The sequence below is a fragment of the Erpetoichthys calabaricus genome, chromosome 8, assembly GCF_900747795.2.
Source record: "Erpetoichthys calabaricus chromosome 8, fErpCal1.3, whole genome shotgun sequence".
In the NCBI taxonomy this organism is placed as follows: domain Eukaryota; kingdom Metazoa; phylum Chordata; class Cladistia; order Polypteriformes; family Polypteridae; genus Erpetoichthys; species Erpetoichthys calabaricus.
This window is the reverse complement of record NC_041401.2, coordinates 133,160,781-133,179,411: the sequence shown is the minus strand read 5'-3', so window position 1 is coordinate 133,179,411 and position 18,631 is coordinate 133,160,781. Positions and strand designations below refer to the sequence as shown.

At 37.0% G+C, this 18,631-nt stretch overlaps 2 protein-coding genes across 3 annotated transcripts in view; one reads left to right on the top strand and one right to left on the bottom strand.

Moving 5' to 3' along the window:
• The window catches only part of LOC114656081 (calglandulin), a 79,669-nt gene extending 69,104 nt beyond the window's left edge, over positions 1–10,565 (top strand). Inside the window, exons 4-5 of the mRNA XM_051931410.1 lie at positions 8,298–8,398; positions 10,320–10,565. Coding sequence (XP_051787370.1) covers positions 8,298–8,398; positions 10,320–10,363 — 145 coding nt within the window. The 3' untranslated portion in view covers positions 10,364–10,565. The remainder of the gene's footprint in view (positions 1–8,297; positions 8,399–10,319) is intronic.
• Positions 10,566–17,465: 6,900 nt separating this feature from the next.
• LOC114656080 (transmembrane protein 52-like) overlaps positions 17,466–18,631 on the bottom strand; it is a 92,184-nt gene continuing 91,018 nt past the window's right edge. Inside the window, exon 5 of one of the 2 annotated variants that reach the window (XM_028807489.2) lies at positions 17,466–17,949. In XM_028807489.2, coding sequence (XP_028663322.1) covers positions 17,507–17,949 — 443 coding nt within the window. In that variant the 3' untranslated portion in view covers positions 17,466–17,506. The remainder of the gene's footprint in view (positions 17,950–18,631) is intronic. The other variant, XM_051931400.1, reaches the window with a different exon arrangement.

Sequence of the window (18,631 nt, the reverse complement as noted above, 5' to 3'; positions counted from 1 at the left end):
TGGTGGGGGGCTTCCTTTAACACTATAGTGTCTTTTCCCACGGTTTAAAATTGGTGGCCATTTGCTAGCAAGAGGCTGCTTGGCGGGGTCTTTTCCCACCATTTAAAATTGGCGGGGGGCTTCCTTTTAACACTATAGTGTCTTTTCCCACCGTTTAAAATTGGTGGCCATTTGCTAGCAAGAGGCTGCTTGGCGGGGTGCTTCCTTTTAACACTATAGTGTCTTTTCCCACCGTTTAAAATTGGTGACCATTTGCTAGCAAGAGGCTGCTTGGCGGGGTGCTTCCTTTTCCCACCATTTAAAATTGCTGGCCATATGTTAAAGACACTTGTGGCTTGTCCCAGCAAAGTGCTGCATGGCGGGGGGGCTTCCTTTTAACACTAAAAGTCCCCATGTCCTATGAATGATAGTTTTTAAAAAGAGTTACACTCGCGCAGCCTTGTCTTACGATTAGGATAAGTGTATATTTCTTAATATGAAGCCACGTGTCATGAGCTTATATCATTTTAGAAAGGTTCGGCAAGATAAGTTTATATTTCATTTTTTAATATTAGTTTATAAAATGAAGCGGCGTGTCTTCAGTTTAAAGTTTATAACTTAGAGTGGGGGAGTGAATATCTTATATCTTATATTGTTTTTAGAAAGGTTCGGCTAGATAAGTGCATATTTCATTTCTTAATATTAGTTTATAAAATGAAGCCACGTGTTGTGAGCTTATAACTTAGAGCGGGGGAGTCAATAGCTTATATCGTTTTAGTTAGTTATGGCTATGCAGGAAAGACAAGTGTTTATAAAATAAAGCCGTGTGTCGTGAGCTTATAACTTAGAGCGGGGGAGTCAATATCTTATAGCTTATAAATCATATTAACATAAACCATATTTTTCATATTTTTATAGTTTCATAAATTTTCATATTTTTATATTTTCATAAATAATATTTTCATATTTTTATATTTTCATAAATCATAATGTCATATTTTGGGGGCGTGGCTTAAAGTCATAAATCATATTTGGGGCGGAGCTTAAGGCCATCAATCATCCATTTGACAGTATCTGTCTGTATAACTACTTCTTCCGATTTCAAAGGGTAATAAGCTTGATGTGTCTTTCATCTGCTGCACTAAGTTTCCTTGGCCAACCACTGCATCTACGATCCTCAACGTTGCCCGTTTCTTTGTGCTTCTTCAAAAGAGCTTGAACAGCACATCTTGAAACCCCAGTCTGCTTTGAAATCTTTGTCTGGGAGAGACCTTGCTGATGCAGTATAACTACCTTGTGTCTTGTTGCTGTGCTCAATCTTGCCATGACATGAAACTGTCTTCCACAACCTCACCTTGGTAGCAGAGTTTGGCTGTTCCTCACCCAGTTTTAAGCCTCCTACATAGCTGTTTCTGTTTCAGTTAATGACTGTGTTTCAACCTACGTGTGACATTGATGATCATTAGCACCTGTCTGGTATAATTGGTTGATCATACACCTGACTATAATCCTACAAAATCCCTGACTTTGTGCAAGTGTACCTATAAGAATTGATGCTGGTTTGAAAGCAAAAGGTAGTAACACCAAATATTGATTTGATTTTGATTTTTCTTTTGTTCGCTCACTTTGCATTTTGTAAATTGATAACAATAAACAATCATTATTTATATTTCTGAAAGCATTCTTTGTTTACAGCATTTTTTCATACCTGCCTAAAACTTTTGCACAGTACTGTACATATCCATCACCTTTTTAAAATTGCATTCCTTCATCTGTGAAATATAGCCAAACTCCATCCCTACCTCTCTCTCTGTGATGCTGAAAAGCTGGTTCATGCCTTTGTCTCATCCAGACTGGACTATTGTAATGCACTTCTCATCGGGATACCCAACAAGAGCCTTCAAAAGCTACAACAAATTCAAAATAGTGCTGCAAGAATCCTGATGAGGGTGCGGAAATATGAACACATTTCACAGATCCTTCGGTCACTTCATTGGCTCCCTATCCATCTCCGTATAGAATACAAACTCTGTTTGTTTACTCACCAGTGTATCCATGGAAATGCTCCACAATATCTTAAGGAACTCCTTATACTACAATCCACTACAAGAAACCTCTGTTTTACAAATACCTACCACCTTCGCCCTCCTGTGACCAAACTTCATACAATGGGAGACCGATCCTTTGCAGCCGCTGCTCCACGGCTCTGGAATGCCCTACCAGAGAGCCTAAGAACACAGCAGATTGTGGGCTGTTTTAAAAAACAGCTAAAGACTTTTCTATTTAGGAAAGCTTATTAACAAGAATGCTATCATTTTTGTTGTTTTATCTCTGTTTTTATCTTGCCTTGCCTTTGTTTAACTTTTTATGTTGCACTTTGAGATTAACTGCTAATGTAAAGTGCCCCTATAAATTAAATGCATTATTATTATTATTATTATTATTATTATTATTATTATTAAATGGTGCATAGGTTTGTTTATTCAGGTTTAAAGGTGAGGTTTGGGTCATTACTTGATAACCAGTTTGGGAGAAGTTCCAAACTGGGTACTCGTGTATCTTCTTTGACCAAAACAGATTTCAGTATACTGGTCCTAACATTAGATAGGGAGATCAATTCTACAGTTTTATATTTTTATTATGGTCATTTAGTAATCTGTGTATACCAAAAGTTGTATGGCAGAAGTTCTATACCAAAAAAAAGTGTTTTTACGGTGGTCAGCTTGACTACATGTAGTTAGTGTGATGCAAGTGTTCAACTAAAATGAATGTGTTTTTCTATGGCAAAGTAAAAACAGCAGTACCAGGTTAATCTTACTAAGGAAAGGTTAAGTAAAGCCTTCACTGCCAGGTACAAACATTTGGAACACATCTGACCTACCATTATACACCAAGCAAGCAGTGTGTTTTGCATTGGAGGCCCTCTCCCTGAAAAATTGGTTTGTTTGTTAGACATATTAGAGCAGTTGTAATGAGAACAGGCCATTCTGCTTATAAGCTATATAACTGTGCCAAAAATAAAGGGTTATTTCATTGCACCATTTATGACACTGCCTAGTACCCACTGGGAAAAAAAACATGTTTTTCCCAGTTGATTCTGGGGTTCGTCAGGGGTGTGTTCTTGCTCCTACTCTGTTCAATGCTTGTATGGACTGAGTGTTGGGCAAGGTCATGGGGTCCAGCGGCTGTGGGGCATCTGTTGGTGAAGAAAGATTCACGGATCTTGACTTTGTTGATGATGCTGTGATCTTCACGAAGTCAATGGAGGCTCTGATCAGGGCGCTCGAGAGACTGAGCGAGTAGTCTTAGTGTCTGGGCTTGCGAGTGTCCTGGATAAAAACCAAGGCCTTTAATGACCTCTTGGGCACAGCCATCAGCAGTGTGTCCGTTTTGCAGAGAGAGTGTCAACCTTGTTGAGAGGTTTACTTACCTTGGCAGTGACATTCATGTCTCTGGTGACTCTTCCTATGAAGTCAGTAGATGGATTGGGAGAGCATGGGGGGGGGGGTCATGAGGTCGCTGGAAAGGGGTGTGTGGCACTCCCAATATCTATGCTAAAGGACGAAGGTCCAAGACTTTACAGTCCTGGTGCTTCCTGTCTTGCTATATGGTTGCGAGACATGGACGCTATCCAGTGACCTGAGAAGAAGACTTTGGTACTTTGGTCCTTTGGTACTGTGTCTCTCCAGAAAATCCTTGGGTACCATTGGTTTGACTCTGTGTCGAATGAGCGGTTGCTCATGAAGTCCCAAGTGAGTCACATTACCTGCATTGTGAGGGAGCACCAGTTACGACACTACAGCCATGTGGTGCATTTCCCCAAGGGTGATTCCGGCTTGTAAGATCCTCATTGGTGGGGACCCGAGTGGCTGGACCAGGCCAGGGGGTCACCCACGTAACAACTGGCTGCAGCAGATAGAGGGTCTTTTCCGGAGGGTGGGACTGGACCGCATGTCTGCCTGGCGGGTTGCAAACCAGGATCCCAAGTTGTTTCGTCGTGCAGTGGGTGCGGCAATGCACTGTACCAGTGCATGCTCCCCAACTTGACTTGACTTGACTGGTACCCAGAAGGTACATACATATAGTAATATGGAATGGACTTTTACAAAAAAAGAAAACACATTGGGGAATACAATGCAAGCTTTCAGATATCATAGTGGAAGTGAGAAAAATGGTTGTACATTGGCTACAGTCTCTAAAATCCATAACAATTGGATTAAATGGGTTATCTATTATAGAATGGGCAGTATCTCAACTGAGTTAATATTTATGACTTCTTGAACTGACGTTCAGTCAGAACTTTGCTTTTGTTTACTTATGATAGTTTACCACAAATACTTCTTTTAAGACAGTCGTAGAGGGGGTGGTCATAATCAAGACTAAGCAGATCTCTAGTTTATTGATGACTAGCAAATTTTGCTAGTCTATATATATATGTGTGTATATATATATATATATATATGTAATATGTGTATATATATATATATATAATATATGTGTATATATATATATATCTATATAATATATATATATATATAATATATGTGTATATGTATGTATATATATATATATATATATATATATATATGACAGCAACACTCATAACAATGACAACACAATTACATTGACAATCATGTTACGTTATTTTAAAATGTTTCCTTTACTTTTTCATAACCTCTTTAACAGACTACTTCTCCGCTGCGAAGCGCGGGTATTTTGCTAGTTATATATATAAAAGACAGCAATACTCATAACAATGACAACACAATTACATTGACAATCATGTTACGTTATTTTTAAAATGTTTCCTTTTCTTTTTCATAACCTCTTTAACACACTATATTTTGCTATTTATCTATATATATAAAGGAGAGCTGGGATCCGAGAGACTGTGTTTCTGGAGGGATGGAGAGTTAAGGCGGGTGTTGGAGTCACATGATCATCTCCCCTACCATTCACCTGATTTCATTCACTTCATTTCGCTCCGAGCTGAGCTCCGCAGCTGGCGCGGTCTTGCTGTTCTTGATTTGCTTTTCACATGGCCAACTATACGTTGCATGGTCAAGAGTAACCTCAGCGCACAACTTGGTCATATTACAACCGGAGGGGTGAACTGACAACATGGTATACAAAAAGATCCTTAACAAATAATTATTGGTATAATTTGCCTCAGTTTATTATTTAAAATTTTAAACCAGTACTTCGCCGCTGCGAAGCGCGGGTATTTTGCTAGTGTATATATATATATATATATGTATATATATATATATATATATATATATATATATAAATCCCCGCAAAGTACTGCTTTTAAATTTTTATGAAGAAGAAATTGATGGAAAATATCCCAATAGCAATTTGTTAAGGATCTGTTTTTTTGTGAAGCAGCCTTAACACAGGTTTTCCGCTGTTTTATAAACGAACGCCATATAAGGTCTTCCTTTTTCCTTGCTTCGCCAAGGAAAGAGCCTTTTTATTAAATCCAAGGGTTCTTCGCTTTTTTTTTTGTTTGTTTATTTATTACGATTGTTATAGTTCTGTTTGTATACGACGTTGTCAGTTCAGCACTCAAGCCGTGCAAGCTTACTGTTAAGAATGCAACGTATAGTTGTACATGAGAAAAGCAATCTTGCCTCAAATCAATGGCAACCTTTTGTAGGTCTATGAACTTATAATAAATGAACGAACCACACGCCGTGGCGCAATTTTAGGGGCTTCGCCTCTAGCGCTGACGTCCGAGATTCGATTCCCGTATTGGAGTGAAGTGAGTGGATGGTTACCTACCAGGTAACGCTTATGGTTGGCCAGCAAATCAGGTAACATCAGCCACGGTGCCTTCAGTTGTGAGAAGCAGATCATAGAATGGATGAAAATAGTTTACTGTCAAATAATGCAAAGAGTACGCGACACCTGTTTCCCCCTTATTCTTGGCTCATCAGGCGTACACAGTCATTGCACTCGCTTACGCTAATCGAACGTCGGACGTCAGCGCTAGAGGGGCTTCGCAGCGGTGAAGTATTGCTTTTAAATTTTAATTAAGAAGAAAAGAAAACCTTTTTAAATTAAGTCTTAAAAAGAGGTGTAAAGATATTGACAATAAGCTACGCAAACCCACCAAGACATGCAATCGTGTAAATCAAGGCGCAAGTCGAAAAACACCATCCCATAATATTAGTTAACGATTAACACATTTGTATATGTATTGTAAGCATACAATACAACTGATAATATGTTGCGCTTATTTATCTGGTGTACTGACATTTTTGCGCGTTTAACGGCTGAAATCTAACGTGGTTTGTGCCCTTCAGAATGAAAAGAGTTTGCATTTACCTTTTTAATAAAAGGCGAGCTTTTAAGCCTGAGAAATCACCCCGTAAATGCACACGTTTAATTGCACATGTGTTAATATGTATGCTTACACAGTATTAAAAGACACTCAACAAGTACACAGTATTAAAAGACAGTCAATAATTAACGTCATTTACCTTCGTTCCCGCCTCCTCCATTAGAGTATATGGACAAAAAACAGGTTCCAGTTATGACCATTACACGTAGAATTTCGAAATGAAACCTGCCTAACTTTTGTAAGTAAGCTGTAAGGAATGAGCCTGCCAAATTTCAGCCTTCTACCTACACGGGAAGTTGGAGAATTAGTGATGAGTGAGTCAGTCAAACAGGTTCCAGTTATGACCATTACACGTAAAATTTCGAAATAAAACCTGCCTAACTTTTGTAAGTAAGCTGTAAGGAATGAGCCTGCCAAATTTCAGACTTCTACCTACACGGGAAGTTGGAGACTTAGTGATGAGTGTGTCAGTCAAACAGGTTCCAGTTATGACCATTACGCGTAGAATTTCGAAATAAAACCTGCCTAACTTTTGTAAGTAAGCTGTAAGGAATGAGCCTGCCAAATTTCAGACTTCTACCTACACGGGAAGTTGGAGACTTAGTGATGAGTGAGTCAGTTAAACAGGTTCCAGTTATGACCATTACGCGTAGAATTTGGAAATAAAACCTGCCTAACTTTTGTAAGTAAGCTGTAAGGAATGAGCCTGCCAAATTTCAGACTTCTACCTACACGGGAAGTTGGAGAATTAGTGATGAGTCAGTCAGTCAGTCAGTCAGTCAGTGAGTCAGTGAGGGCTTTGCCTTTTATTAGTATAGATACGCTATGAGGTACTTTTGCCCTTTGCTAATGTCTTCAGTGACACAGTGCAACAGATTATTTTTCATTGGAAACTTGGAGAACACTGTTGTTAATCTTCTGGGAGATAATTCACCCTGTAAAACTCAGACGACCATTAATATTAATTTTAGGGTTTCACTGTGGTGTTCAACACCCTAAACTAATGCAAGAACTGTCCAGCTTCTGTCGGCTGGTTGTCATTGCATCCTTCTCCATTAGTAAGAAGGCTGGTACATAATGGAAGAGCCTGCAAATCAGTGTAAAAGTACTGCTTGTTTTTGCCCACGAATAATGGAGAGCAATGGCACGGTTGTCAATGTAATGTTACTGATAACAAGCCTGTTGTTACCATTAGTACGCCATCTATGACTGACAGGTCTCCCAACAACACACATGCTAAAATATAAAACAAAAAGTTAAAAACAAGCATACTCTGCTGCTGAAAGAAAACCATTGTGTAAAACTAGATTATACATTGGCATTCAAGGACATTACTTGATAAGTGATAAAAGTGGTAGTATGTGGACTTTGCATCTCACAACTAAGATACTAGAGTTGGAGTAAATATGACGTTGAAAGAATTGGCAGCAGTATCTGTGGAAAGATCTACTTTAATATGTATATTTGAGCTAAATGGTGTGCCATCACACCTAGAAAAAAAGAGGTGAAAAGAGCTCCCAGTATGTTCTTTTGGCCTCCTGATAATATGTCTGTCTAACAATTCTAATATCACCAGAAAGAATCATGTCCCACAGACAAGGCTGCATAGCATCCATGTTCTAACTGCACATGTAAATGAATAACTACAGAAAGTTAAATTTACTGCAGTTTACAGTGAACAAAATGGAAGAAACTGGAATTTTTAGAAGGAACCCTTGTGGGAATAGCCTTTTTAGTTGTGGATATTGCCTTGCACTACCAAGATATTAATGAGTTTTCCCCAGATGTGTATTTTCATTTAGAAAATCATGTCTGGCCTTGTGAGACTATAAAATTGCAAATTGCAACATTTGAGCTATCCTGAAATAACACTAAACAGGATTCTTCAAAGTACAGAATTTGCTATAATTATTGCAAACTGCTCACTCATTTTATCAATCTTAGTCTTGTTTCATACTTTGTCATATTACAGGTATGTACTCATGAATGCTGGTGAACCTCTTAATGAAGAAGAAGCAGAACAAATGATGAAAGAAGCTGATAAGGATGGAGATGGTACAATTGATTATGAAGGTAAAAAGTAATTTGTATAAAGTTATTCATTTGTATTTAAAACTCTATTACATACTGTACCTTCAACCTGAAGCAATAAGCTCAGTTTAGTTTAGCAATATGACAGAAATCCAATAATGTAGACTTTAATAATATAATAAAAACTCACCAAGCTGCAATAGTATTACAGTGGACCCTTGACTTACGAACTCAATTCGTTCCCGAGGGCTGGTTGTAACTCAAGTTGGTTGTAAGTCAAGACTATTTTTCCCATAAGAAATAATGGAAATACCCATAATGCGTTCCGAACCTCCCACAGCAACACGTACTTAATCTTTTCATAATAAAAAATGTGCATAATTTACCAAAACACCAATACATTTTCTAATGTACTAACCAAAAAGTTATAAAAAGTGCCTAGCCTACCAGAAACAACAATTTCATACTGTACTCACCATTTAATTTGACATCTTTGGGCTGCAGGAAGGGAGGAGGAAGAGAATGAAATGGAAGGTGGTTATTGTTTGGAAGGAGTTTCCTTATACAAATCTTTTCTTTGTAAAATTGTCGAGATGGTGGATTTCAACATGCTGTACATATTAGCGAGATTGGTTACATGAACAGCACTTTCATATTTCCGCATAATTCCCTTCTTCGTTTTGATTGTGATCACTTTCTTTACCTTCGTTACCTTCTCTTCCTTCCTTAGCAATTATCGAAAAAAATTATATAAATCACTGCACTGACCGAAATTACGTCCACAAACACATGTATCTGGGCTCTGACTGACGCTTACAAATGCTCTCGGCTGTTTGTTTACAATCGCGCAAGCGGATACACGTGACCGCATTCAGGTTGTAACGCAAGATGTTAGTCGTAAATCAAAAAAAAATTTTGGTCGTAAATCAAGTTGTTCGCATGTCAGGCCGGTCATATATCAAGGGTCGACTGTAACTGTTTTGAAAATACTTATTAAACTTGTAATGTAGTCTATTCAACAGGTAGATCACAGATAGGAAAGGACAGCACACACACTGTGCTAACCCTAACCTTAGCCTACAAAAACTATGAAAAGAGACTCTGGGAAGGGAAGTAGAAGCAGTGGCTCTCAGGAGAAGGGAAAGAAGCAGACAATGTTCCACCTAAGGCAATAAAAGGCACTAAGGCTGCATAATCCACTCCATGATGAGAGGATGAAACTAGGGAACAAACAGGGAGACAACCCCTTCTTGTCTGCTGGAGCAAATATGGTTCTAGAGCAATTAGCAAAAAGGCTACCTAGAATACGTGGCCTTTTTGAAGTACCCAAAAGTACAGTGGTAGTAAAACACTGGAAATATTCCTCAAATGGGCCTTGGTGTGTGGCTAGAAGGTATATCTACACTTAATATCTTTTCTCTTATTCTGTCATTATAATGATGGTCAGACATCCTGTATCAAATGTGAAGCCATCCTTGACCTTTGAATTAATTTCAGCAATTGGCCCCACTACTGGCTTTTAAGCTGCTTTGAGTCAATACGTTTACTGGCTCATCTGATGGGAGCAAAAGAAAAACCACGTAATAGAAAGAGAGAGAGAGAGATGCAGGAGATGAGTTGAGAATGCTAAATTTGCGGCTTAAGTGGGCGAACTTCTCATCTGTTATACAGGGGTTCACAATCTATGGATATAGAGACAAGGAACCTACAAGTTTATTTCTTTTCCTTCATTAATTTGTTACTGATTTCTTCCCTAGTTCTATTGCTCCTTATGTCTAATTGTTTAAATAATGTATGTTTTTGTATAGTATATCTTGGCATTATTCTGGGTAAGGGGTGGGGGGGGGTATAGCAATGGTGATCCTTTTGTGTTACATTCTATTAAAGCACATGTTTCTTTTTCCTGGAAATTAATGACTTTGTTTCATTTTATTTTAAAACATTAAAACTTTATTTTCAACAGAATTTGTGGCCATGATGACTGGTGACTCTTTTAAAATGACATAACAGAACAATCAGCTCCAGTTTCCAGTGGTAGGGACTTCTGCTGCACTATGGCATGAACTTACACTTCTTTACAGTTGACAAAAGTTTGTATACATCCTTCAAATGCCTCAATTCTTTCACACTAATATATTAAAGATATGTTCTAACAGAGGCACTGTATATGACAATTAATAAAAAATAAATTTTCACAGTTTGTAACATGCGTGGTGAGTGTGGTCATTCTTGTGTTAGTAAGAAACAATTTCCTTCTTTATTGGCTGCAGAGCTATAGAGGATAGCCAGATGTTTGTACTAACAGGGTGATTTTAGTTCAAATGAAGAAGTGCTTTCATGTCTGTGAACAATTTATAAACAGATTGTTTAAATTTTAATGGTAACAGGTTGTGGCTGTGCTTCATATTGATAATAAACACTAAGTAGGTCAATAAGGAATTACGTGCTAAGCTGAGAAGAAGAACTGACAAGATGATCTTCTCAGAAGCTTTGCTAATGCCCCACACCAATCCAGGTAAGACTGAGGAGACTAGAAATTACTACATGTGGTTCCTTTATCAAGATATGAGGGTGTATGTTTATGCAGCATTGGATGTATGGGATATGTACAGACATGACATGCTGCACCTGAAACAAAGGGGCACCATTGTATTGGAGAAGAATATGAGTAGGTTAATCAAGGATTTGTTAAACTAAAGAATGGTGTGGAAGTGAATGTTTAGGAAATACCAGGTGTATAGCTTCACATAAAAAAAATTAAGTTAAAAGGCCAAAGTCCAATAAGTAACACATTAAAATAGACCTAATGCTATGACTACTAAGAGTGAAATAAGTGAATTCAAATTAGATGTAGCTGTACATAATTATGACACAGAAACCTGGCTAAATCTGAGGAATGAGAGAGTGTATAAAATTTAGGAATATACTGTACATTATTTAGGAAAGATATTATAAAAAAAAATCCTGGGAGAGAATGACTAGGGAGACGAGACGTGATCTTCACGTGAAGATCATGGAAGACACTTAAAAGACCCGCAAGATGAAAGAGATTGGCCACGGAGTGTCTCACGGGGACCTTAAACATGAGACTTTGTGCCAAGAGATTGACCCAGGACCGTCTCGTGGGGACATAGAACATGAGATTCTTGCAAGACTTGCCCTACTTACAACCAATATCAAATAAGACCACAGGCAGCAAAACACTCAGTCGTGTCAAGGCTTTGAGCACACACAGATCCAGGGCTCTCAGCGCATATAAAGCGTATAACGACAATACATTATAGATGAAATGTCGACGACTAAGCGAAGAAGGAGGAGCAGTGCGGAGAAAAGAGACTCAAAAGCGTTGGAGAGAAAAAAAATGAAAAAAAATAATAATCTAGGTACAAATTCAGAAATTAAGGAAAGTAATAATCAGTCCGGAACAAGTGGAATTGCAAAAAAAAGCATGTCCAATCAGGCTCAGAATTAAAAGACAAAGAATCTATATATATAAAATCCCAATGTGCATCCAGGTGTCCATGTGTGGGTGTCTTCTGGTGAAGTGCGCATGCGCGGGGCACAGTGCTATGCGCGATATTACTGTCAGAGAAAGTTAGAGGCGTTTCACGGAAATACAAACCAGTATTACTGCGAGAGGAAATTAAAGGTACACAATACAGTGACGCATATTACAACCACTTACAAGCCAGTATTACTGTCAGAGGAGATTAAAGGCATATTACCGACGCGCACGCCTGTATTACCGCCAGAGAAAATTAAAGGTATATTACGGACGTATATTACGGACAAACAAGCCAGCGGACGTACAAGACGGTATCCTTCAATAAGGGCGCGCACAAAAAGGCGAGCCTCAAAAGGACGACCTCAATTGGGCGCAGCGAATAAAGGCGCACGTAAATAAAGATCTGCACCTGTTGCTCTTCACATATTCCAGAGCCATTTGAAATAAATTATCTACGCGCCCTTATTGAATAGAGCCGTACAAGACAGTATTACTCTCACAGAAAATTAAAGACACACAATACACGGCGGCAGCCCACAAAGAACGGTCAGCTCAGCAAATAAACATCAACAAAAGAAAGGCTGAAAGAAAGAAAAATACGACCAACAAAAAGAATGAGGTCAAAGTCCCTTGCCATTTAATATAGACTGTTCCTACTAATGTTTATGCACTACTGTTCTAGCGCCCGTTATTGTAACGGGCTAAATGACTAGTAACTTCATAAAGACGTTCAAAAACGTTGACACTATACGCATGCAGAGCAGGTTAGAGATTATGAAAGCAGTGGAATTCGAAAGGCTCAAAAAAAATGATGCCGCGATATACATGCAGAGAAAGGTAAAGTATATGAAAGCAGGAAAATTCAAAAGTACAGTGGAACCTCGGGTCACGAACGTCTTGGACCACGCACAAATCAGGTTATGACCAAAAAGTTTGCCAAACTTTTGCATCTGTTCACAACCACACACTCGGGTGACGAACAAGCCAGTCTCCCTTCTGGTTCGTATGCAGCGATGATTTCCGAACGTGTTCAGTCTCTTCCTGTTCATTCCCTGTGCAGCGAGCGAAAGCGCGAGAGAGCGAGTGAGAGAGAGAAAGGGCTGGCCTTGTAAGGCCAAGAAGGCAGTTAAAGAATGCACCGGACTTGTTTTTAAAAAGACTGATTCGAGCATTGTTTTAACCTCGTTGTATTTAATGAAGACTTTTTTCTATTGGATTTTAACCTCCACTTCACATCTGTTTACAGCAATCGGTTCGTAGCATGCATTGTTGCAATATTACTTTTCTTGGTTGTTTATTAAATTACGGATTTTTCAAATGTTCATGTTTTTCCCTGTGCTTAAAACTCATTAAAAAAAGTGTTTACAGCGAGTGGTTCGTAAGGTTATAGTGTGAATTCTTGCAATGTTACTTTTCTCTGTTCAAGGTTTTCTCAGTGTTATTCAATGTTTTTACATTTAGTTTACTATTATGCTGTGCATTCTATGGTATAATTAACTATTTTTGTGCTTAAAAATCTTTAAAAAAATACATTTACATTTACCCTCGATGAAATAATTTATTACAGCAGTACTGTGTCTGCCAGACATGCCAACCCCTAATTCCTGTCTTTCCCCTTTCTCCATGTAACATGTAACCAATCACCACTAAGTAAGCTCTGTAATAGATGCCTAACCAGCTGTAAGTTTAGAACACAGATTCTTCAAAACTTTTAAGGAACATTGAAAAATCTTCATAATATATGTTTAATTATTCCATCCATCTTTCCATCTGGGGTCATACCAGTCCCAGCAAGCATACAGTGTGAGGCAGAAACAATCCCTGGATGAGTCGCCAGCTTATCTCTACCGCTGGGCCACCATGCCCCCACATGTTTAATTATTAACAGTATAAAATATTTAAATCAAGTTAACAATTAATCTGTATAATACATAATATTAATGATAAGAATAGTAATAATATTAATAATATAATTAATTATAATATTAATAATAATATAATTAATTTGTGTAATATACATATTTTAATGCATTTCATCTTAAAATGATATCAAGTATGAAGTTCTAGTATTCTAACAGCTCACAGCTCCAAGAGGATAGCATTTGGAAATCTAAATCGACTTAGGAGCCAGTCATCATTATCTGTAAATACACACTCTCTTCTATTGAATTGAATTGCATTCCTTTATTTTCATTGTATGGTACAATGTGATTCAATATGCAACTCCTCCATAAACTTATTTTCCTATAAAACAACAACAATAATAATATGATAAAAAAATAAAAATATATATAATATGAAAGCATAACTTCAATAAACATGTTACAGTGCAGATAGTGCAAATGGTTCATAAAGTGGCTTAGGTTGTGCAGTGTTACAGTTGAGGTAATTGTAATTATACAGTACAGTAAGTACAAGCATTTCTACTGGGATTACCTGATGGACTGATTAAGTGCGTTCATAGCTCTTGGGATGAAACTGTTTCTAAGCCTCAAGGTCCATGTAGGAAAGTATCTGAAGCGTTTGCCCGATTGGAGAAGTTCAAACAGACTGTGGCATGGCTGGTGGCTTTCCTGAGGCAGCATTTGCTATAAATGTCATCCAAGGCTGGAAGCTGTATCCCAATAATCCTCTGCGCTATCTACACAACCCACCGTAGAGTTTTCTGATCAGCTGTTGTACAGCTGTGATACCAGTATCACACTCAGATACAATGGGTTAAAATAATTTGAGTGGTGCACTGAGAGTAACAATGGTAAAACAGGTATGATATTTGGAATAGCTTGGCCATTCCATGCACCATTGTATTGTTACAGGTTGATTACAATCAGGTGCCTTAAATTTATAAGCGATATGTGGTTAATTTCAGTGTATTTGATAAATCCCACATCATGGATGTGAATCTAAAAAAGGAAGGGAAACCACATAGGAACAGTAGCACTACTTTGACGATGGCTGCTGCCAGTTTGCAAAACCGAGCAGAAACATGCATATGCAAAGGAGGGAGCTGCCATGAGAATGTGTGTGATTTTACGGCAAGTTTAGTTTTTATACATCGTGATGCGACTGTGGAAACGAGTGTACACATCATTTATAACTGAGGCCCCAGGAGATGATTGAGAAAAAAAGCACTAAACACAGAAGTCTGTCTCTTTAAATTGACTTGATTCTAGTTAATCATAGACAAAGTTTTTTAAACAGTGTCCACAAATTTGGGTACAACGGCTTGTGCAATATTTCCAAGAATGTGCAGTAAAATTTATTATTTCCAGTTTACTTTTGCTGTCACAAACATGGAAGCCACGTTTTCATTCATTGAAACCCTTGCTGACTGGGCATATTCAGTAAGCTTTAGGGTGAAAACTTATAAAACTTGACAATCTTACTTTTTGTCACGGGATCCAAGGAAAATTTAGCTCTATTATAAAACATCAGAGCAGACAGAATGCAGTTTCATATGGCAAATTAATGCATACCACAATTGTGAAGAAATAATTTCAATTTAAGAACTGCATTTTGATTAACTCTTAAAACAGACAGTCAGCGGTAATCCTTTTTATTAGCTTTTTGTTATTAAGAGTTTATTTAATGTACTAATTGTTACTTTTTTTTTTGCTGTAGTGTTAATTTTTAAAATTTTGTTGAAAAAACAAGTACATGTATTTTATCATTACATACCTTTATACTTTAAAAAGCTGGTAGTTCTCAAATCTTCTTCAGTGGCATTTCTACATTAAGGGCTGATGGTGCTGTTGTCCAAAAATTATTCTAATAAGGTATGCTAATTAATGTAAAATACTAATAAAATATTTATAGTAAGCTCAACTACTTATTTAGAACATTTTTGATTTTTGGAGCATGAGAATTTTCTAGTACTGCTAGTCTGTTCCAGGTCTTTCAACCCTGCAGTGTTCTAGACAGACGTCTTCTCATGTCTGTATATGTGCGACTTAAACCTTTCTGTTTTATAGTTTGAAGGTTATAGTGCTTTTAAGTTACCTATTGGGTGGTGTACAAACTTGTATGGAGTAGAAGTGTTTTGATATGCTTTACATATTAAACTGTAGCATTCATCTTAGAAGTATAGAAGGGTTAATAAATGTTAGAAACCCGCTCAGGCATATCAGGAAACCATGTAGCGGTCAAGTGAAGAACAAAGACAAGAATGTGCCAGGAGCAGAGTGATATAATACACCAAATGTATGATTTAAGAGATCAGCAGATATTGTGTAAACAATAAAACTGGACAGTTGTCACATAAGTACTGTGAGATTTCAAGGGTAATATCTATACTAAGAGATATTGAAGAACAAGTATGTAATGGACTTTTGTTTAGGCTGGTTCTGCTCTGTGCTGAACACCTCATGCCTTTTGACCAGTCAGAGTATGACATGTATGTATTGATTGACTGTATGTAAATTCAATAGTTTATAAAATGAGCCCCAACCCTTTATTTCTGTGACAATTCTCATCATGCTGTAACAGACTGCTGTGAGAGATGCTCCCTCCTCAGTTTGGTGCTGCACATGAAAGAAATGATGAAACAAATGACACAGATGGACAAGGTCTTCTCCTGCCTGATTACTGACTAAAAAGTTTTATCAGAATTGTCTTGTTAGTGGAGAACTTTCTTTTTTAAAATGTTGATTTCATCATTGTCATGAATCATGCCTATTAGTTAACGAATTAGCATTTCAGAACATTTAAATGTGATATATTTTTTCACTACTGTCCTTTGTTGGTTCAACTGTGTGGCAATATTTTGATGGGCCTTCATTTTGTTAGTATTTCTCCCTTGCTTCCTCAGGTGAGATGAGCTGGAGGTTATCTCATTCCTTAAAGGTCCTTCATTGCTGCTCGACCAATTCGATCTTTGACAGCTCCTTCTATACAGCTTCAGTGATGTTTTCCTTGCTACATCTCTTACCTGCACATTCATGCTGCTGCCTCTGCCATACACTGTTCATTTATTATCAGGCCAATACCATCTGCACTCACTTACCAAACTCTGTGAGCTGATCTTAACCAGGATTCTTCTTGAGATTGCTGACTACCACATACCCAGGCCAAAGCAGAGGTTTAAGTAGAGGAATGGGTGTGTTCTCTCTAATTTTCTCAGTTTTCTTGCATACTCTCAATAAAGAGCAAAGATGTTTTCTTCTATTGCTTAGTTTTGACAGAATTAATGCAATCAAAGTAAACTTCTGAGGTAAACTGTTGTTTGAAACGAATGAAGAAAATGATCAAAACAGAAGTATGAAACTTTATTAAAAACAGACAATTTAATACTTTTCTAGATCAAATGTCATTACAGTTTTTTGTATGTCACTTACAAAAACTTGATTTATTTAATTTCTGTTGCTGTACATTTTCCAAATATATATACATAAATACTGAAAATTTTAAAACAATGTATTTTTTGATAAAAAAAGTAAGAAAATTAATGATTTCATAAGTCATGACTCCAATAATTCCATTTTAATCAAACAACACTAAATTAAAACTTTCATGCAATTTTTATTCCACATGTATATATAAGTACAACTGAGCAAATTTTCACTTTTATGCATATATATATATATATATATATATATATATATATATATATATATATATATATATATATATATATATATATATATATATCACCTCAAACAATAACTATTGTCTTCCAAGTCAAATGCAACATCTTCATGAAGTTCTACATTTTCTAGTATATACTGATCTGTGACTGAATCTCTACATTCTTCCTCTGGCAATGACTGATGGTATTCAGGAGGTTCTTCCAGATTTTCACCATCGGTTTCATCATTTGACCTCTGAATTTCTCCCATCAAAGACCCTGAATGGTCAGCTCCCATTTGCCATCTCACAGCATGATCTTCTTCAGTTTGCTGATTTGTAGGCTTATAGATTCTCTGTTCATATTCAAATAAATCAAATGGCATTTTCAAGGCTTCATAATACGGTGGAGGATTCTCCAAGGCATAAAGATTGTAAGGTGGTGGTGCATAACTGCCTACATTCACTATACCAGTTGGAAAATTTGAGTTTCCACCTGGAGATTGCTGCATTCCATAGGAAGCTGCTGGGAAACAGAAGTAAAACCAATTAGTGGACAGCAAAATATCAAAACCACAAAACTTTTTCATAGTCATTCAAGAATGAAATTTTAACATGTAATCTGTGAATCTATATTTATCCCCAAACATCTGAATTTTTTTTATATCAATTTACTTCAAAGAGGAAAAAACACACACACACACACACACAAATTGCTTCTAATATATGAGAAAGCCGACAGACTGGACAGGCACTAGCATTTCTGCTACCCAGGATGAAACTATAAATAGTGTCTCCATCCAAGTGTCATATGACACTTTGTGACATAATTTTATAAATGTAAGATTATTGCTATTTTACCCTTTTATACAGTTTTACCTATTTAATGTTTTGTTTGTAATCTAGTAGTTTAAATGGATTATAAACAGCTTTATATAGTCGCATTCATGAATGCATTTTATGTGGACAAAACGTATACATTTGTTTTCATAAAGTTCAAAATTCCAGGTAAATTATTGTCAATAAGAAATCTAGCAGTTTACTATAGATAGTACATAAATGAATGTAAATTTGACATTTTAGAACTGAGTATATTTTGTTAAAAAATGTGTAAACAAATATAACAATATATAAATATAATCATAGTAAATAGGTTCATTGCTTGATGGGAGTTTCATTTTATAAACAGAATTCCAGTTATATATACA